General features: G+C 64.9%; 8 protein-coding genes across 8 annotated transcripts; 3 read left to right on the top strand and 5 right to left on the bottom strand.

Annotated features, from left to right (window-relative positions):
• Positions 1 to 249: 249 nt before the first annotated feature.
• EMIHUDRAFT_245083 (hypothetical protein) lies at positions 250 to 2,528 on the bottom strand (the record flags this gene model as incomplete). The annotated part of the gene is made up of 4 exons (XM_005768828.1): positions 250 to 280; positions 604 to 1,898; positions 2,193 to 2,405; positions 2,445 to 2,528. 4 exons carry the CDS (start codon positions 2,526 to 2,528, stop codon positions 250 to 252), a joined length of 1,623 nt encoding a protein of 540 aa, XP_005768885.1.
• Positions 2,529 to 5,112: 2,584 nt separating this feature from the next.
• Positions 5,113 to 6,159, top strand: EMIHUDRAFT_245087 (hypothetical protein; the record flags this gene model as incomplete). Its single annotated transcript, XM_005768829.1, has 1 exon — positions 5,113 to 6,159. One exon carries the CDS (start codon positions 5,113 to 5,115, stop codon positions 6,157 to 6,159), a length of 1,047 nt encoding a protein of 348 aa, XP_005768886.1.
• A 744-nt stretch (positions 6,160 to 6,903) lies between these two features.
• On the bottom strand, positions 6,904 to 8,608 carry EMIHUDRAFT_445415 (hypothetical protein). The gene is made up of 6 exons (XM_005768830.1): positions 8,365 to 8,608; positions 8,000 to 8,097; positions 7,830 to 7,869; positions 7,601 to 7,689; positions 7,406 to 7,409; positions 6,904 to 7,328 (listed from the first exon to the last, which is right to left on the bottom strand). Exons 1-6 carry the CDS (start codon positions 8,530 to 8,532, stop codon positions 7,194 to 7,196), a joined length of 534 nt encoding a protein of 177 aa, XP_005768887.1. The 5' UTR covers positions 8,533 to 8,608; the 3' UTR covers positions 6,904 to 7,193.
• A 1,539-nt stretch (positions 8,609 to 10,147) lies between these two features.
• EMIHUDRAFT_46804 (hypothetical protein) lies at positions 10,148 to 10,396 on the bottom strand (the record flags this gene model as incomplete). The annotated part of the gene is made up of 1 exon (XM_005768831.1): positions 10,148 to 10,396. A coding segment is annotated over one exon (249 nt), but the record flags the coding sequence as incomplete, so codon positions are not given.
• Positions 10,397 to 11,006: 610 nt separating this feature from the next.
• Positions 11,007 to 13,540, bottom strand: EMIHUDRAFT_316495 (hypothetical protein; the record flags this gene model as incomplete). Its single annotated transcript, XM_005768832.1, has 6 exons — positions 11,007 to 11,241; positions 11,316 to 11,346; positions 11,395 to 11,470; positions 12,310 to 12,357; positions 12,598 to 12,649; positions 12,933 to 13,540. 6 exons carry the CDS (start codon positions 13,538 to 13,540, stop codon positions 11,007 to 11,009), a joined length of 1,050 nt encoding a protein of 349 aa, XP_005768889.1.
• A 672-nt stretch (positions 13,541 to 14,212) lies between these two features.
• On the top strand, positions 14,213 to 15,892 carry EMIHUDRAFT_425017 (hypothetical protein). The gene is made up of 3 exons (XM_005768833.1): positions 14,213 to 14,690; positions 15,004 to 15,087; positions 15,619 to 15,892. Exons 1-3 carry the CDS (start codon positions 14,247 to 14,249, stop codon positions 15,799 to 15,801), a joined length of 711 nt encoding a protein of 236 aa, XP_005768890.1. The 5' UTR covers positions 14,213 to 14,246; the 3' UTR covers positions 15,802 to 15,892.
• A 209-nt stretch (positions 15,893 to 16,101) lies between these two features.
• Positions 16,102 to 17,762, bottom strand: EMIHUDRAFT_119029 (hypothetical protein; the record flags this gene model as incomplete). Its single annotated transcript, XM_005768834.1, has 2 exons — positions 16,102 to 17,517; positions 17,715 to 17,762. 2 exons carry the CDS (start codon positions 17,760 to 17,762, stop codon positions 16,102 to 16,104), a joined length of 1,464 nt encoding a protein of 487 aa, XP_005768891.1.
• Positions 17,763 to 18,023: 261 nt separating this feature from the next.
• On the top strand, positions 18,024 to 19,341 carry EMIHUDRAFT_76054 (hypothetical protein; the record flags this gene model as incomplete). Its single annotated transcript, XM_005768835.1, has 3 exons — positions 18,024 to 18,449; positions 18,667 to 19,097; positions 19,158 to 19,341. Coding segments are annotated over 3 exons (1,041 nt in total), but the record flags the coding sequence as incomplete, so codon positions are not given.
• Between the last annotated feature and the right edge of the window lie 256 nt (positions 19,342 to 19,597).

Here is a 19,597-nt window from a genome sequence, read left to right on the forward strand (position 1 = left end):
GGGCCTGGTGCGTCGTCCTCAACGGCAGTATGCGCCAACAGCCTCGCGCGTCTTGCTCGCAGGCGTGACGACCGACACTCGCATGCCGCGCTGCCTCCAGGGCCGTCCAACTTGCGAATGTATCCTTCTCGGTGCCCTCCGGCCACGCTCGCTGCGCAGACCCTGGATTTGAATGCAGGGCCGCGCGCGGAGGGCCGCGAATGACTCTGGCGCCAGCCGCAGCGCCGCACTCGGGCTGGCGTCTCCGGCTCACGCGTTCGTGCAAAACGACGACGTCCGCCTTATGGTGAAGTACGAGAGGGGGGAGGGGGAGAGGGAGAGAGAGGAGGGGAGGGAGGGAGGGAGAGAGAGGGAGGGAGAGAGGTGGTGGTGGAGGGAGGAGTCGTAGGGATGGTGGTAGGGAGCACGACATCTTGAGATCTTGTATAATGTATTTCAATATTTAGTATATTACCGTACGCTGCCGCAGTCTCGCGTCACGCGTGGTGGTGCATCATGGACGTACATGGACACGGCATTGTTTTCGATCGGCATTCAAAAAGTAAAGAAAGAGAATGGCGAGATCAACATGCCAATAATGCAATGAAGCGCCGAGCGCGCTACGTGAAGGCAGCAGCCTCTTGCTGCGGCCTCTGGTAGAAGCCTGCGTCGAGCAGCCCGATGAAGCCGGCCAGCGCGCCCCAGTGGTAGAAGCGCATCCCCGTGCACTCGGTGGCGTTGCGCCACGGCGAGAAGTTCTCGCACACGTGCCGGTGGGCGCGCCACTGCGTCAGGAAGAGCGCGCCCATCTGCTTGCACAGCGCCGCGCGCGCCGTCGTCACCAGCGGCACGTCCAAATACGCCTCGTGTGACAGGCCCCAGTACGTGAGCAGCGCCATCGGCCCCCAAACGTACCCGCGCCAGTAGCCGAGCGGCGGGAAGGCGGGGTCGTCGGCCGAAACTGACGGTAGGCCCCAGTAGCACGTGTCGTCGTTGCCCGCAAAGTCGCCCTTTGGCGTGATGCAGAAGCGGCTCGCGTTGAGCAGCCAGCCTCGCAGCATGCTCTCGGCTCTCCCCACGGTCGCGATTCCCGAGAGCATCGGGTAAAAGGAGGTGGGGGTGATGCGCCGCCGAAAGCGGCCCGTCGCGAGGCGGTTGACGAAGATGCCGCTCTGCTCATCCCACAGATGCGCCGCTATCTTTGCCCGGGCGTCGGCGGAGCGCGCACGCAGCACCTTGGCGGTGTCGGCGCGGCCAGCGGCGTCGGCGAGCTCGGCGAGGCACGCGTCGCTCATCGCCACCATGCTCGCCATCCCCACGTCGTACATCTGCATCAGCCCGTAGCCAGTCTTGTTGTCGGTAACCGCGAAGAAGTGCCCGTCGTACATCGGGCTGTCGTCAAGCCCGCTCTCGTAGCGCGCGGCCTGCATATCGTCTCCGCCCAGCGCGGTCATGTTGAGGGGCGGGAGGGTGCGCTCCTCGAGGAACCAGCCGGACCAGTCCAGCAGGTCGTCCAGGAGCAGCTCCACAAGCCACAGGTCGCGGTACCGTCTGTACATCTCGAGCAGCACCTTCGAGCCGACGGGCGGCTGCGAGTGCGTACTCTTTCGCGTGGGCGCGTAGCCGTTCGGCACGAACCCCTCCGCCGACTTGGCCTTCACCACCTGGATCAGGACGGAATAGCCGAGCTCCTTGCCCGCCGCGTCGAGGCTCAGCATGTATCCCGCAAAGTGCGTGTCCCAGTCGAAGAGCACGTACGGCCAGTCGTCGCTCAGCACGGCGGGGTCCCAGCCCCACGGGTTGCCGCGGATGACGGGGGCGATGACGCTCTCCAGCGGGTTGTTCCACATGGCGCCCGCCTGCACCGCCATCTTGACCTCCGCATGCTCGCCGTATGCGCCGTAGCGCGCCTGCTCCGCCTCCCACGCCGCGCGGAGCGTCGCCCGGATCCGAGCGGCTGGCAGCGGCGCTTTGGACGAGAAGCCGACGCTGCCAGAGTGGTCACCCGAAGTTACCCGAGATTGACCGAGTGTACCCGAGGAGACCGGAGATTGCCCGAGGTTGCCCGAGATTGCCCGAGGTCACCTGCCGCCGCCAGCGAGATCGAACCGCAAATGAGGCAGCGCCTAATGCATACATTAACAGACAACTGATTCATTCATTCATGAAGATGTCGAACCGCAAGTGCGGCAGCGCCTAGCGGTCGTAATGACAATGCCGAGAAGAAGAGCCGCCTTCCTGCCCAGACTGGCACAAGCGGCATGCGCCTCCACGCGCCGAGGCAGAAGCAGCGCGGAGCCTTTCGACGGCTGGGTGGCGTGGACGACGCTGCTGCGCAGCCCGTCGCCGATCGGCGTGAAACTGAGGGTCTGCGCCGCGGCGCTCACCTCGTGCACTCGATACCACGCCGACGAGCCGGCGAGCACCTGTTCACAGCAAGCGGTGTGAAGAGGCGCCGTTCACACCGCCCACGCCGCGCTGCGCGCGAGCGCCAGCTCCGTGCCGTCACAGCCAGCCACGACCTCACACAACGGCGAACAGCTCGTCATGAATGAGTGAGTAGTGATTATTCATGATTAACTATCATTCTATGGCCTCCACGACGGCGTAGTTAGTGATTAAATATTGGTCAATGATTAATGATTAATGATTATCGATGATTAATTATTATTATGACCTCCACAATAGCGAGCAGCTCGTCGCCGCCCCCGACCTTGGGCAAGGGGAAGGTGCGGTGAGGCAAAACTTCTCCACACACGCAAGGGGGGCGGGGCAAGGGCCAAGCTAGTCCCTTGCGACTCCACACCCCACAACAGACGGGAGCTGGCACGGCATTCAGAGTGCAAGGCCCGGTGCACACACACACAAACACGCCTCGATGCTGACGTTGCACGTTGCCGTGGCGAGGTACAGCTGGAGGTACGAGCGGTCGTACGCGTGAGCGCCTAGAGAGAGAACAACGCCCTGTCTTTCTTTTTTACAAGGGACGCCGACCCGGTCGTGCGCGTGAGCGCCTAGAAAGGCCCACGCGTGTTTCTTTTTTACAGGGAGACGCGTAACTCGGTCGTCGTACGCGTGAGCGCCGAGACGAATCGTCACGTCGCCCTGGCCTCCCGGACCCCAGTCGACCCTCGCCTCCTCGAGGCAGCGCGGCGCGTCCGCGCCGCTCGCGCCGCTGTCGCACAGCATCAGCGCGAGCGCGCTGCCCTCCGGCAAGCGGACGAGCTTGGTGTAGCTCATGTCGTACCACGGCGCCTACAAAGAAATACACCGCGGTAAAAGAAAAGCGATAGGCTCCTCTGGCCCACGTCGTCCCACGGCGCCTACAAAAAAGAAATACGGCTGGCGTAGAAAGAGAGCTATGACGCATCTCTGGCATGTCGTCCCACGGCGCCCAGCCCGACGAGAGCCTGGCCTGCATCGCATCGCGCTGCGCCTCCGCCTCTGGCAGCGCCTAGTGAAGAAATTATTAACTAGTTAATTAGCTAATTAAGAGTCGCGCTGTGCCTCCGCCTCTGGCAGCGCCTAGTTAAGAAATTATTAACTAGTTAATTAGCTAATTAAGAGTCGCGCTGCGCCTCCGCCTCTGGCAGCGCCTAGTTAAGAAATGGAAAGTTAACAAATTAACTAATTAAGAGTCGCGCTGTGCCTCCTCCTTTGGCAGCGCCGGGGACAGCGCGCCCTCGAGCCATGCCTCCTTCCTCAGCGTGCCCCCTCCGAGCCACGCCGCCCCCTTTCCGCCTCCCTCTCCACCACCGGCCGGCCGGCCGCCACGCTCCGGCGCCCTCGTGATGCGAACCCCGAAAGAGTCGGTCGGGCGGGAGGCTGAGCCGTGGTGCACGACCACGAGGCGGATCGGCCACGCGGTCGAGGAGAGCACCGGCAGCGGGTTGTCGTACTCCGTCGACCGGACGCTGGGCGGCGTCGGGCCGTGAGCGCCGTTGGTGCCTTTCTGGCAGACGAGGTGGCCGTCGACGTGGACGTAGCCTAGGACCGCGTGGCCAAAGAAGCAGCTAAAGTTGTAGAGGTAGTCACGCTCGACGGAGATCGTGCCGGTGAGCGTGGCGCTGAAGGGCCGCCGTGAGTCGTGTGTCACGTTGGGCAAAGCGACGGTTTCGGACCTCAGGATCGTTCCTGCGACGGCCGTGCTGTTGAACAAAGTGAGTGCGAGCCCACGCTGCGGCGGCTGCCAAGCGAGGCTGATTGGGAGGATGAGCGGCAGGCAAGGCCAACGGGCGACACGTCGGCGCTGCATGCACACAACGTCGAAAGGCTGGGTTCAGCTCCAAGGGAGGTAGGGGAGCGGACGCATCCTTTGCGCTGCTGCTGGTAAATAAATAAATAAAACGGACACCTCTCCGTGAGATAGGTAAAAGGGAACAGGTCCCTACGAGCCGCGCCTACGAGTAAGCTATCCGTTACTAGATAAGCTATCCGTGCGCCTTAGACAAGCTAGCTAATCTTGCGTAACATTGGTAGACATTGCGTAAAAAAAAATGCGAGAGCTGCTCACGCAACGACCCGCAACGAGTCTGCGCAACCAATGATGTTACAACTAACGCAAACGTGTTCGCGGAGGACGGCTTCCACTCTAGCTTTAACCTGGCCTTGAGGATGGCTTGGTTAGCCTGGACTCGTCGATGTGCGGTCTGTGTTTTACTCACTTACGAACCCAGGTGCGCCTGCAAGGTTCGTGACGTAAGAGGCGTGGTAATCACATGAATAAAGATCATGGGAGAGGTCCTCAGCCACCAGAGGTCCTCACGGGAGAGGTCCTCAGGGGGAGAGGTCCTCAGGGGGGAGAGGTCCTCAGCGGGAGAGGTCCTCAGGAACACTGCTCACTCGCATAGCCGCCGTCCTGCCACTCAAAATTAGCGCCCTCAACGCACCGTCCAGGCCTGACCAATTCACAGGGCCTCTCCCTCCCATGCACACACACACACACACACACACACACACACACACACACACACACACACACCACCCTTGGGGGGGGGGGGGGGCGCCTACGGCTGGGCCGCACGACGGCAAGAACCCAAGGGTGAAGGCCAGAAGGGCGCCGATTAGGCGCCACAAAAACCTAGCAACAGTATAAACGCAGAGCGTGGAGCCGGATCCTCGGCGCTCGGTCACATGGTCTCGGCGGCTCGCCGCAACGCCGCGGAAGCCTTCGCCGCAGACACTTGGGCTCGGCGGCTCGCCGCAACGCCACGGAAGCCTTTGCCTGACCGCGAGCCTGCCCGGCTCTGGGCGGCCGTGCGTGAGGAGGTCGTCGCCAGCACGCCTTTGCAGCCGCTGGTCCCCGACGTCTATGCCCAAAATGGACTCTTCGACCAGCTTGACGACCTGGTGAATCGAACTAACGAGCGCATCCTGGCGATCAAGTTGAGAGAGCAGGAGGCTGCGGGCTTCCAGTACATCCACTTCACAAGAGAGCGCCTGAAGCCGATGCTGGTGGCAAAGGAGATGAGGTTCCACGGGATCGCGGCGCACCCGCCGCAGGTGGCGTTCTACCAGCAGCTGGCCCGCCGTGCTGGCATACGGACCGTGTGTGAGATCGGCTTCAACGCAGGCCATTCCGCCGCCGTGTGGCTGACCGCCAGCCCAACCTTGCACGTGTACTCGTTCGACCTCATGGATACTTCGATGGGCCTTGCGGCGGTCGACTACTTGCAGCGCCGATTCGCCGGCCGGCTGACCGCCTTTGGAGGTGACTCGTTGGTCGAGGTGAAGAAGGCCAGGCTGCCTCCGTGCGACCTGATCCACGTGGACGGCAAACACGATTACGAGCACGTTATCCAGGACACGCTGAACATGCGACGGCACGCGGCGCCAGCTGCCATCTTCCTGTTCGACGACGTCTGCGACACGAAAGATTGCTCACTGACGAAAAATATCTACGCGGGCGGCCCGGCGTTGGCTGTCTGCGATCTGGTCGGCAGTGGCCTGCTCCGTGGGCCCATCGAGGCGAAGTTCGAAGACAAGAGCCGTCAGTGGGCGACCTACGAAGCGGGCAGCTCGGCCTTGCCGCCTCGCGGGCTGCCAGCGGGCGAGCGCTGCAACATGACGTGGCGGAGCTCGAGCTCGCAGAGGGCTTGGGCGGAGGGTGGGATGGCGCGCAAGATACAGTCTCAGCAGTTGCACGTCGGGCGCATGAGTCTTCGCCGCTCGGGACCGTGATGTCTCATCGTGTCTCATGTTAGTCATAGACATGGGCCGTGCCGGTCGGCATCTCGGTCGGCGCGAACTAAACTAGGCGCGAACGCGGCAATAGTCTCAAACATGGGTCCCCAGCCTCTTTTGATGTGGAGAATCGAAAGAATCGTTACAGACTCAGATCATCAGCTACGAGAAGGCGAGCACTCACTTCTTATGCGCGCGGAATGCGACCGTTATGATCTCGGCTCTGAGGGTGATGGATTGTCCCGGACGAATTTCGCAAGGCGATACTTTCATACAATTTCCTTCAGTTTTCCTTCCCCTTGCATCCACCCTTGGACCGACCTGCGTGTGTGCAGTCAGTCAGTTGCTCTTACTCACAGCTCTGGTCTTAACTGGTCAGTCAGACAGACAATGTGCGCAAGACCAGACGGTGTAGCTGAGCTCCCTCGGAGACCGAGGGCGGCGCCCGACGGCGCGGTGGCGCGGTGGGCTGCGAGTGCGCGATGTCTACGTCTTGCTCCATGTTATTGGCAATAAGATACGAAGGGACGAACGAACACGCGGGAACAATTAATTAACTAATCAGGATATTACGCGGGGCGAGGTGTGAACGGTCTACCCGAGGTGAGGGTAGGCGCACAATGAAGTCCACCTTCACCTCTCCGACTAACTAGAGTATACAGCGCGCTGGATTGGTGGCGGCGACTCTTGCTTCGCGCCCCCACGGTCACAGCTCACATGCTCACTCGAGGGAGAAACACCGACGAAAACCAAAGATAGGCATACGATCAATCTTACTTCTGCAAGCAGGTAGGTTCGTTCCTCTTGTCTCTCCGTCTAGCCCTAGCACTTGCACTGTTGTTGTTGCTGGCTGCTGGTGCTGCTGATACCCCCCCGGTCCACACGGTACACGGCATCAACACACTTGGTGAGTCACACATGTGCACATGCAACATGCATGTGTGCAACATGCACCTGTGTTCACCAACAACATGTGCATGCACATATGCATGTGCATGTGCATGCGTCTCCCTTTCCGGCTTTAGAGGCGGTCACATCCGCGCGTCGCCCTCGTACACGCCCGGCTCCTCCAGCGCAAGCAGCTCGCCCAACCCGACCGCACCGCCGTGCACGAGCGCCCAGCCGCGCCGGTCGGGATCGACGGCGACCGGCCGGCGCGAGCGCACCTACAAGCAGAAGAAAAAAAACTGCGGAAAAAGTACAGGACGGCGGGCCGGCGCGAGCGCACCTAAAAGCAGGAGACACAACTGCGGGAAAAGCAGTACAGGACGGACGGGCCGGCGCGCGCTAGCGCACCTAAAGACAGAAACAAAGCGTGTAGAAAAAAGAAATGCGTGACTCGGACGGCCGGCGCGAGCGCACCTAAAGACAGAAACAAAACATCTGCAGTAAGAAAAAGAAACACTGCACGCCGACAGGATGGCGCGGGCGCGCCCACAGCCCCTCGTGTGTGGCGAGGGTGGCGTCGGCCTCGATGAGGGTGCCCGTAGGACCAATCGAGAGGATGGCCGCGCTCGTGGCGGGCGCCTAAAAAGAAGAAAAACATCGTGAAAAATGAACACAAGCAAGGGGATGGCCGCCGATCGTGGCGGGCGCCTAATAAAAAAAAGAAAATGTGTGCAAAAAAGAAATGCGCTCGTCCGGGTGGCCGGATTCGTGGCGGGCGCCGCGCGCAAGTAGACCATCGGCTTGAAGGTCACGCGGTACCTGGGCAGTTCCGAGAAAGTTCCACGCGGTTCGGGAGAAAGTTTCGAGAAGGTTCCGTGCATGTCGCTATCTCCCCAAATCTCCCCAAGCCTTCCCGTATCTCCCCATATCTCCCACATCTCCCCCGTACCTCGCAGGGGAGACGAGCCGCCGCGCGCCGCACCGCACCGCCGCCTCGTCCGCCTCGGCGTGCGACCGCAGCTGCGGCTTGAGGTCTTGCAGCGACACCTGTCTCTCGCGCAACCTCGCGTCATCTCGCGTCATCTCGGGCAATCTCGCGTCATCTCGGGTCATCTCGGGTCATGTTGGGTCCTCTCGGCTCTCTCGGCTCATCTCGGCGCATCTCGGGCCATCTCGAGTCATCGGATCATCTCAGCTTGAGGCTTGGTAGCGACGTTCGCCGAGATGCGCCGAGATGCGCCGAGATACCCCGAGATGCCCCGAGATACCCCGAGATGCCCCGAGATGCCCCGAGATACCCCGAGATCGCGGCACCTCGACCAAGGAGACGCCGTTGGCCGCGGCGGCGCCCGCCGTTGCCTCGCCGCCCCCCTCATCGCGGGCACGGCCGGCGCCGCGGACGCGCTCCGCTAGAAGGCGCGCCAGCCCTCCCTCGCAGCCGGCTGCAAAAGCAAGCGCCGCCGCGCGCCCCACCGAAGACATGCGGCGGAGGTATGCGCCGTCGTCGAGCAGCCGGCGCAGTCGCGAGGCGAAGGGAGCCGCCTCCTCCGCCGTCGCCACCTGCGGCACCGCGGCCGCGAGCGCCTTCGCTCGCTCCCGCGCGTCGGGAAGCGGCGGGTCGGCGCCTAGTCTCGCGTGATCTCGCGTGATCTCGGGTGATATCGGCGAATCTCGCGTCGGGCAGCGGCGGGTCGGCGCCAAGCCGCTGCTCGAGCTGAGCGTTCGAAGCGCCGCGCACGAGCGAGCCTCGGGCGTGGTAAGGGGAGGTCAGGTCCACGTCTCCACACACACACACACAGTGGCGGGGCCTCGTGCCCCGGGCATGGTCGAAGGAGAGCGAGGCTGGCGCGACGAGCTCGGCGTTGAGGTTTGCCTGGGCACTCATCAACACCAATTCATGCTAACACTCAGTAACTAACGACGAGCTCGGCGTTGTGGCTCGCCTCGGGCAAGCCGCCCACGTCCGACGAGACGCAGGGGATGCCTGCTCACGGCTCGCGCTGTGAAGAGACGCCGTTCACACCCCTCCGCCCACGTCCGACGAGACGCAGGGGATGCCTGCTCACGGCTCGCGCTGTGAAGAGACGCCGTTCACACCCCTCCGCCCACGTCCGACGAGACGCAGGGGATGCCTGCTCACGGCTCGCGCTGTGAAGAGACGCCGTTCACACCCCTCCGCCCACGTCCGACGAGACGCAGGGGATGCCTGCTCACGGCTCGCGCGGTGAAGAGACGCCGTTCACACCCCTCCGCCCACGTCCGACGAGACGCAGGGGATGCCTGCTCACGGCTCGCGCGGTGAAGAGACGCCGTTCACACCCCTCCGCCCACGTCCGACGAGACGCAGGGGATGCCTGCTCACGGCTCGCGCGGTGAAGAGACGCCGTTCACACCCCTCCGCCCACGTCCGACGAGACGCAGGGGATGCCTGCTCACGGCTCGCGCTGTGAAGAGACGCCGTTCACACCCCTCCGCCCACGTCCGACGAGACGCAGGGGATGCCTGCTCACGGCTCGCGCTGTGAAGAGACGCCGTTCACACCCCTCCGCCCACGTCCGACGAGACGCAGGGGATGCCTGCTCACGGCTCGCGCTGTGAAGAGACGCCGTTCACACCCCTCCGCCCACGTCCGACGAGACGCAGGGGATGCCTGCTCACGGCTCGCGCTGTGAAGAGACGCCGTTCACACCCCTCCGCCCACGTCCGACGAGACGCAGGGGATGCCTGCTCACGGCTCGCGCTGTGAAGAGACGCCGTTCACACCCCTCCGCCCACGTCCGACGAGAAGGGGATGCCGCGCAGCAGCGCCTCCATCACAATGAGCGAGATTACCCCGAGATTACCCGAGATCACAACGAGGCGCCGCGCAGCAGCGCCTCCATCACAACGAGCGGGCAGCACTCCTGCCAGAGAGACGGAGCGAGCAGGACGCGCGTCCGCCTAATCTCGGAGAATCTCGGGTAATCTCGGGCGACTCTCGGGTGATCTCGCGAGCAGGACGCGCGTCCGCCGAAAGATGACGTCGACGTCGTCGTCGGGCGGGAGTAGCGCGATGTTCGGAGCGGACTCGAGCTGCGCAGGGCGGGGAGGAGAGTCTCGGAGGTGTGTCGGAGGTGTGTCGGAGGTGTGTCGGAGGTGTGTCGGAGGTGTCTCGGAGGTGTGTCGGAGGTGTGTCGGAGGTGTCTCGGAGGTGTGTCGGAGGTGTCTCGGAGGTGTGTCGGAGGTGTGTCGGAGGAGAGTCGGAGGTGTGTCGGAGGTGTCTCGGAGGTGTCTCGGAGGTGTGTCGGAGGTGTGTCGGAGGTGTGTCGGAGGTGTCTCGGAGGTGCCTCGGAGGTGTCTCGGAGGTGTGTCGGAGGTGTCTCACCAGCTCACGCGAGGCGGGGTCTGTCCAGCCCGTCGCCTGTTGATTACCATGATGCCTCAGCTTGATGACAACTAACGGGCTTGGCCTTGGCCCGTCCATCCCGTCGCCACGGCGGCGAAGGCCACCCGCGGCATCGCCTACTCAATCCCTCCCCAGACTACTCTCCCGATATGAATTGAACTCATCCAGGCCACCCGGCGGCATCGCCCTTGCGAGAGCGAGCAGCAGCGACAGCCCCTTCGCTGGGCAGGGGCTCACGAGGGTCACGTACACATGCGCCGCCTAGAGGTGGGTTCGGCTTCCATAGGGAGGTAGGGGAGGGGCGGACGAGGGTCACGTACACATGCGCCGCCTAGAGGTGGGTTCGGCTTCCATAGGGAGGTAGGGGAGGGGCGGACGAGGGTCACGTACACATGCGCCGCCTCCCACGGGCGCATCGCTTCGGGCAAGGAGGGCGCCCCCGCCGCCCCCTCCGCCGCCGCCCCTTTCGCCGCCGCCGCCGCCGGGTCGGCGGGCAGCCCGGAGTGGAAGTAGTGGTAGTCGGCTGCCTAGGAAGTGTCTAGGAAGTGTCTAGGAAGTGTCCAGGAAGTGTCTAGGAAGTGTCTGGGAAGTGTCTAGGAAGTGTCTCGGAAGTTCCAGGAAGTGTCTCGGAGGTGTCCACGGAAGTGTCTAGGAAGTAGTGGTACTTGGCTGCCCAGAGCGGGCGTGTGCAGAGGCGTGGCTGCTGCGGCCCCCAGCGGCGGAGGTATGCGCAGTGGTGCTCGCACGGCGAAAGGATGCAGTCGACGCGCCGCAGCAGCTCCGCGTGCCCGTCGGCGGGCGGGTGCCTAAAAAAGAGAAAAACAGCTGCAAAAGAAATATGCGTGGGCAGTGGCCCTGAAAGGGCGGCTGCCTCTTGAACGGCCCAAAGGGCGGCAGGTAGTAGTTGTGGCCTACGCTGACGTCAGTGACGCCTCACACCTCATCTCCTTGCATTCCACCTCGGATCAGGTCGTCGTGGCCCATCGCGTACAGCGCGTCCGACTGCAAGCAAACGGCAAGCTGCAGCAGCGGCGCCTCGAGGCAAGAGGGGAGAGCACCACGTCACATCTCGGGTGAGCTCGGCTGCCTCTCGGCGTCAATTCTCTGCCTCTCGGCTGCCTCTCGGCGCTGCATCTCGGCTGCCTCTCGGCTGCACCTCGGCTGCACCTCGGCTATATCTCGACTGCACCTCGGCTGCATCTCGGCTGTATCTCGGCTGCACCTCGGCTGCATCTCGGCTGCACCTCGGCTGCACCTCGGCTATATCTCGGCTGCACCTCGGCTGCACCTCGGCTATCTCTCGGCTGCACCTCGGCTGCCTCTCGGCTGCCTCTCGGCTGCCCCTCGACTGCCTCTCGGCTGCCTCTCGGCTGCCTCTCGGCTGCCTCTCGGCTGCCTCTCGGCTGCCTCCCGGCTGCCCCTCGGCTGCCCCTCGGCTGCCCCTCGGCTGCCCCTCGGCTGCCTCTCGGCTGCCTCTCGGCTGCCTCTCGGCTGCCTCTCGGCTGCCTCTCGGCTGCCTCTCGGCTATCTCTCGGCTGCCCCTCGGCTGCCTCTCGGCTGCCTCTCGGCTGCCTCTCGGCTGCCTCTCGGCTCCTCTCGGCTGCCTCTCGGCTGCCTCTCGGCTGCCCCTCGACTGCCTCTCGGCTGCCGCTCGGCTGCCCCTCGGCTGCCTCTCGGCTGCCTCTCGGCTATCTCTCGGCGAGCTGCAGCAGCGGCACCTCGAGGGAGAGGGAGAGCACCGCGTTGGGGTAGGGGTAGGGGTTCGGGTACCGTGGGGGTAGGGGATGGGTACGCACCTCGAGGGAGAGGGAGAGCACCGCGTTGGGGTAGGGGTAGGGGTTCGGGTACCGTGGGGGTAGGGGATGGGTACGCACCTCGAGGGAGAGGGAGAGCACCACATCGTACGAGCGGCGCCGCGTCGCCTACAGGTGGGTTCGGCTCCATAGGGGAGGGGTCCTGCTCCGGCGTGCCGTCAACTCCTGTCCCGCGTCCACCCAGACCGCGCATGTGTCCAGTCCGAGCCCCTGTTCTCCTCTCTATCTACTGCAGCGAGCTCTAGGGCCCAAGGAAGAGCGCGTAGCAAGCAGCCAGCCGACTCGACGACAGCCTCCGTCTGGGTCTCTCTTTGAATGCTTGTCTGCGGCTTGCCATCTATTTCGCACAGCCTGCACGAGCGCCGCCTCTGCGCCAATCAGCACGTCGTGGCCTTCCCACCTGTGCCGTGTACAGGTGGGTTCGGGTACCGTGGGGGTAGGGGATGGGTGCCGTGGGGGAGGGCCTTCCCACCTGCGCCGCGTACAGGCGGATTCGGGTACCGTGGGGGTAGGGGATGGGTGACGTGGGGGAGGGCCTTCCCACCTGTGCCGCGCACAAGTGGGTTCGGCTCCATAGTGAGGCAGGCGATGGGTTTGGGTACCGTGGGGGTAGGGGATCGGTGCAGTACCGTGGGGGTAGGAGATGGGTTCGGGTACCGTGGGGTAGGGGAGGGCCTTCCCACCTGTGCCGCGCAACGAGCGGCCGCCGCGCCGCCGCGCCGCCGCCTCCTCCACCTCCGCCGCCTCCTCCACCTCCGCCGCCTCCGCCGCCGCCTCCGCCGCCGCCGCCGCCTCCATCTCCGCCACCGCCGCCGCCGCCGCCGCCTGCAGCTCCGGCGGCAACTCCGAGCGCGTAGACGAGGCCCTCTGGCAGCGGCTTAGGAGTGAGCGCCAACACGTCGACAGAGCCGCCGCCGCAGAGCCGCAATGCCTCGCGGATGAGGGCCAGGCTGGCGCGGGTTGCGCCACCATACGAGTCGCCCGCAAAGTAGCCGCTGTGGCCAACGACCGCGACTCGCAGGTGCCGGAGCGAGCCGGCTGGCGGAAGGCCGCCGCCGCCGGCTGGCGGAGCGAGGGACGCTGTCCCGGTCGACGCCGACGCGGCGGCGGCGGGCCCGTGCACCGCGTGCTGGAGGGCGGCGGCGTCCTCCTCCGAGATGCCGAGCTCTGCGAGGGCAGAGGAGAGATCGGAGATCATCCGCAGCAGCGGAAGCGTCAGCGCCTCCTCGTCGAGCGTCGGCTGCAGGTGAGCGAGGCCGCGGCTCGCGAGGAGCGAGGAGAGATCGCGCATGGTGAGAAGATAAGGGATGCGGGATTTTTTTGCGTTGAGGCCGTTGATCCGCAGTGAGGGTTGACTCGGCCCAGCGAGCCGTCTTATCGTTACCAGGTTGCAACTCTTGTTCCGCACTGTGCTGTGAATCGAGCGGCAACCAGCAGCTCTCAGGACCCCCCGGTGCTGGGGTGCTGCCAGCAACCAACCAACTCATGCGGGGGGCGGAGCGAGCCGAAGAGCGGGCCAAATTGGCGCTGTGAACGCACCTACGTGGCGGGCCGCGCAGGCCCGGCAGCAGGGCACCCCCGCGCGGATGCCGACGAGGATCACGGTGCGCTACCCGAACGAAGGTGGACTGCTGACAGGGTTTGCGGTGTCAGTTAGTGTATGTAAAAAATTCTTAGAAATTTGCCCCCCCCCCCCCCCCCGAGAACGGGGCTAGAAGCACACACCCCGAGTGCGGGACATGGGGCAGCAACCGACAACGTGGACGGGGATGGGGTGCTGCTCAACCGGCGGCAACCAGCAGCTTTCACAGCCGAGTGCGGAACAAGGGTTGCAACCTGGTAATAAGACGGCTCGCAGGCAAGCAGTCAGAATCGAACTGCTTCGGCAGAAAGAAAGAAAAAGTCCTTCGCTTTTTTGTCTTCGAGCTACTTTCTTCTGCCAGCGCTTTGCTCCGACCTGTGGCAGCTGGCAGGAGCGGAAGCAGCCCCGAAAAACGATGCTACCCCCACTGCTGCTGCTCACAGCGTCCGCAGCGACCGGCTCCACTCCCTCGTTGCGCCGGCTCATCTCGCGGCGGCCACTCCTCTCGGCCGGCGCTGCGGCGGCGCTGGGCTGGTCTATCAACGCAGGCCGGCCGCGGGTCTACGCGACCGTGGCCGACATCCCCGACGATGAGTTCCGACGCCACGCCACGCTCCGTTGTCGCGTCGTCAAGGTCTCGGACGGCGACACACTGCGGTGCGAGCACGAGCCGCTCTGGAGCGCTCTGATCCCGAGCGCCGGCGGCCCGAAGAAGGGCAAGCTCTCTGCTCGAAGCCTGTCCGTGCGGCTGTACGCGATCGACGCGCCCGAGACGGCCAAGGCCGGGCGGCCCGGGCAGCCGCTCGGAGGGGCAGCCACCGCCTTTGTGTCGGCGGCCGTGCTCGGCAAGCTTGTGCAGGTCTCGGGACACTTCCGAGACACTTCCTAGACACTTCCCAGACACTTCCTAGACACTTCCAAGCTTGTGCAGGTCGAGCTAGCGGCAGGTAGGTAGGTAAGGGCGTCTTCCCCCTTGACGCCCTCATGGTAGGTAGGTCGTTTCTCCACACTCACACACACGGTGGTGGCGCAAGGGCCAGGCAACCCTCTTCCAATTTCACCCAGAGAGGCAGCAGCCCCACGGCGCAGTCAACGTGCAGGCCCCCCCCCGGGCAAACTCTGGGTGAGAGCAACCTTTTACCTCCCTCCCGGACAACCCAACTCGCGCGCAGGTCAAGCTGCTGTCGCGCGACCAGTACGGCCGTGCGGTGGGGGTGGTCTCGGTGGGCGCGCTCGGGCGGCGAGATCTCTCGGAGGCGCTAAGTAAACACACGTAGTAGAACGGGCACCTCCCGGAGGTTGGGAAATGAATAAAGTAAATGAATAAAACGGGCACCTCTACTAGGAGATTGGTAAATAAATAAATAACACGGACACCTCTACTAGGAGATACATAAATAAATGAATACAAACGGGCACCTCTACTAGGAGATTGGTAACTAGGAGCAGGAGAGCCCGCCCCGGTGCGGTCCTTGTGCAGGGTTCTTTGTGTGGGGTGGACCGCCGCCCTCGCCCCCGCCGCCCTCGCCGCCGCCCCCCTCGCCTCCGCTTTCCCCGCCACCGCCCTCGCCGCCGCCGCCCTCCGCGCCGCCGCCGTCGCCGCCTCCGTCGAGCCCGCTTCCCTCGCCGCCGCCGCCCTCGCCGCCGCCGCCCTCGCCGCCTCCTCGGAGCCCACCCCCGCCGTCGCCGGTGTTTGTCCCGTCCCGACGGGGCAGTAGCACTAGCCGTCGCCGACGCTGTCCCTTGGGTCCCTGCTGCCCCTAACCGATCTTCGTACATCGTCCTAGGCGCTGCTGTCGCAGGGGCTCGCCTTTGTCTACCGCGGCGGCGGCGCGCAGTACGACGGAGACCGCGCGAGGTGGGACCGGCTCGAGGCGGCCGCCAGGCGCCAGAGGCGGGGCGTGTGGGCGACGGGCGGCGCGGTGGAGACGCCGGCCGAGTACAAGCGGCGAGGGAGGGCGCGGGTGTGAGCGATGCGGGTTCCTCCCCGTTCTAGTGTTCTCTTTCTCTGTGTGTAAAGGGGGTGGTCCGCCCCCGTATTACTAACCACGTGAGTAATTTCACGACCTGCCGTTGGTTCGCGCGCCGTCGTGATTTCTCGAGAGTCGTCAGGAGTGTGTGCGACTCTTCCTCGCCGCCGTCCCCCCACCCCCGTCCGCGCGTGACGCGCGAGATGCACATCGCTAGAGTAATCGGACCTGGGGGCAAATTAGGAGTTCTCCCCGCCGATCCCAGAGCCCTGTTCTTCCCTCGCACCAGCCGCGCCGCTCTCACCCCGCCACCTCGAACCGATTCCTTCGGGCGCGGCGCCGGTCGGCGGCCGAGAGACCAGCGCAGTCGCCGGCCGGCCCGGCCTGCTCCAGGAGCGCCAACGTGTTTGCGATCGCCTCTGCCGACTCGGCCGGAGGGACTGTGTTTCCCAGCGACGGCCGCCGGTTGAGCGGGCTGGGCTGCGATGGCCCGGACGGGCTGAGGCGGCTGGTGCCGTCTGGGGATGCCCGGGCCGCCCTCATCCCGACGGGCGACGGCTCGTCGAGCTCAAAGTCCGAGTCGGTGGGCCCGCCCCCCTCCGCCGGGTCCCCCGGCGCCTCCTCTCCCGCCCCATCCAACGCCGCCGCGTCGGGCAATCCACCATCGGGCGGCAGCGCAATGTCCTCGCACGACGGGCGCGTGGCGACCCGCAGGGCCGGCTTGGGGAGGGCGGCATCGCCCCGATCACCGCCGAGGGGGGAACGCTCGATCGTGTCTGGCGTGAGGGCGGCACTCCCCTGGTCCGGGTCGAGGATGGTGTCGCCCGAGCGGCTTCGAGAGCGGCCCTTGAAGGTGCCGAGCCTGCCGCGCATGCTCCCTCGCCAGCGCTTGAGCTCCTCTATCGCCGCGGCCCGCTGCAGCTCGGCGGCCGACCCGGCGCCAGCCTCCTCACCTATCGAGCGTTGCTCAGGCCCACCGCCGCTTTCGGTGTCACCCGCCTCGCCGATGGGCAGCACCTGCTCCAGTCGCGTCGGAGGCGCCGCCGGGGCCGGGCCGGGCTGCGGCTGCTGCTCCGAGGCGGAGCGTCGCCGCCCAAAACCGGGCAGGCCAATCCGGCGGCTCGGCGCGGCGGCGGCGGGAGGAGACTTGCTGTCGATTGCGGCGGCCGCCGCGGCGGCGGCGAGGCGGGAGGAGACTTGCTGCGCGAGCGCCGCGGTCGCCGAGTGCTCGGCCGCAGCGAGCGAGCCAAGGGCCTGCTGCAGCCGCTTGGCCATCGGCGTGCCGCAGACGAACGCGAGGCACTCCTCCTGGCGGGTGATGGCGGCGATGGCGGCGAGCGCGTGGTGGACTGAGGTGGCGTCCGACTGGAATAGCATGCGCTGCAGCAGCATCCACAGCCGCTGGTCCTTGAGCTCCTCGGGCCCGATGAACCGCACGAGGCTGGCGAGACACGTGAGGAGGGGGACGCGGCGCTGCGCATTGGACTCGCCCGCCTCGTTCATCAGCGCGACGAGAAGGAGCGGGGCGTCGTGGCCCGAGCACACCCTGCGCGCGCCGACATCGCCCTCGTCGATGTCCGCCAGCACCTTGGCGAGCTCCTGCGCGCTCCGGAAGCGCTGCGCCAAGGTGGTTGTGTTGGTGTCGATCGTGGTGATGGACACCGAGATGGCGCGCAAGGCGGTGACGTTTGCGACGGATCGTGGCGCGCCACGAGCCTGCGCGCCTGGATCGGACTCCATATCGGCGGGGAGCACCCACGGTCGCGGTCTTGAGAGGAGAGGAACAGCCAGCCGACAGTCGCGGGGCGCCGGGTTTGGTGGAGGAGAGTGGAGATGCAACGCGCAACTTCTGGGCTGAAACCTCGAAACCTCGTCGAGGTCTCGACGGCCGTCCACACCGTCCGGGCGGGCACCGTGCATCCGGCGAACTGCCGGCGAAGCGACTCGAGACCCGCAGCCATGGTGGACTACCGAAAGACGGACAAGCTTGACGAGCTCTTCGCATCGAGACGATCGAGCCAGACTTCGTCCCGCCGAAGCCAGATATCTGTCCATGAGGTCGTCCCTCCGGTTCGAGTGATCCCGGCTCCCGAGAACCTGCCCGAAGGTCTGCACGCATGAACCCGTGTGTGTGTGTGTGACTCACACATACTTACTCACTCACGCACACGCATGAACCCTACTACCACACCGCGGTCTTTCACACGCCGCCCTACACAGGCTTCCGGTCCAAGTACCCTCCCATCGAGGCCAACGAGACCGGCTTCATGAAGCCTCTCGACAGCGACATCCACACGATTTATTGGGAGGAGTCGGGCAACCCTCAGGGCAAGCCGGTCGTCGTCCTGCACGGCGGACCGGGCGGAGGCTGCCCTCCCTCCTACCGCCAGTATTTCGACGCGCAGCGCTACCGCATAATCATGTTTGACCAGCGTGGCGCCGGCAAGAGCACGCCGCTGGCGGAGCTGCGCGAGAATACGACCTGGCACCTGATTCGCGACATGGAGCAGCTACGAGAACAGCTGAATGTGGAGAAGTGGGTCGTCTTTGGCGGCTCCTGGGGGTCGACGCTCTCACTCGCCTACGCAGAGACGCACCCCGACCATGTCACAGCGCTGGTGCTCCGGGGCATCTTCCTGTGCCGGTGCGTATGCTCCCCCCTGGAACATATGCTACGGCTTGAGTATATGCACCTCCGCCTCCTGCCTCCGCCCCGCTCGCCCGCCTGCCCCGCTCTCACCGCCCGTGCCTCCTGCGCCCGCAGCTACCAAGAGATCCAGTTCATGTACCAGGCGCCAGAGTGGGAGCCTCGTTCACGGGCGCCAGCGTATGTGCGCGTCCAACACGTTTCGGCCTCGCCGGTAGGAGGGCACCAGTTGGATCTTCCCGTACGCGCACGAAAAGTTTGCACAACACATCCCCGCCGTCGAGCGAGGCGACCTCGTGAGCGCCTACCACCGGCGAGTCACATGCGACGACCCCGAGACGCGCCTCGCCGCCTCGATGGAGTGGACCGGCTGGGAGATGTGGGTGTCAAACCTGATCGTGGACGAGAAGAAGGTGGAGGAGGGGGAGGACCCCGACTTTGCAGAGTCGTTTGCGCGCATCGAGACGCACTATTTCACTCACTGCGGCTTCTTTCACAAGGAGAACCAGCTTATTGAGGACGTTGACAAGATCCGCGACATCCCCGCCACCATTGTGCAGGGGCGGTACGACGTCGTCTGCCCGATCAAGTCGTGCTGGGAGCTGCACACGGCCTGCGCGCAGCCCGCGCTCTCACGCTTCCGGACGGCGTTCGCGAGGTTGCAAACGCCACCGTAGGCCTGGCCGGAGGCGGACCTCAAGATTGTCAGCGACTCGGGGCACAGCATGAGCGAGGCGGGCATCACGAGCGAGCTTATCAAGGCCGAGCCTCCTTCCTTCCCACCCCTGTGCTCACGCGCCACAGCCCAGTGCTCACGCGGAGCATCGGCCTTGGAGCTCACAGGCGACAGACATGTACTCCGAACTTTGATCCAGCACCTGGAGGACCTCTGACGCACGACGCAGCGCCGGGCGCGGCGTCAACACGAACACACGAGACACGTCTCTCGGACGCCACGTTTCGTCCGTGTAGAGCATCGTTCTTGATCTCTTCCCACCAAGTCTGTAAACTAAGGTCCGACCCTCTAAATGTTCGTCGCCGGGCACAGCGGTCAGCGCTGCTCGCACGCGCTGCAACCTGCGCAAAGCTGCGACCAAGTTTACACAACCAATCTCCAATCTCTCGCACAACACTGGGCACGGGACTGGC

Source organism: Emiliania huxleyi, assembly GCF_000372725.1.
Source record: "Emiliania huxleyi CCMP1516 unplaced genomic scaffold EMIHUscaffold_446, whole genome shotgun sequence".
NCBI lineage: Eukaryota > Haptophyta > Isochrysidales > Noelaerhabdaceae > Emiliania > Emiliania huxleyi.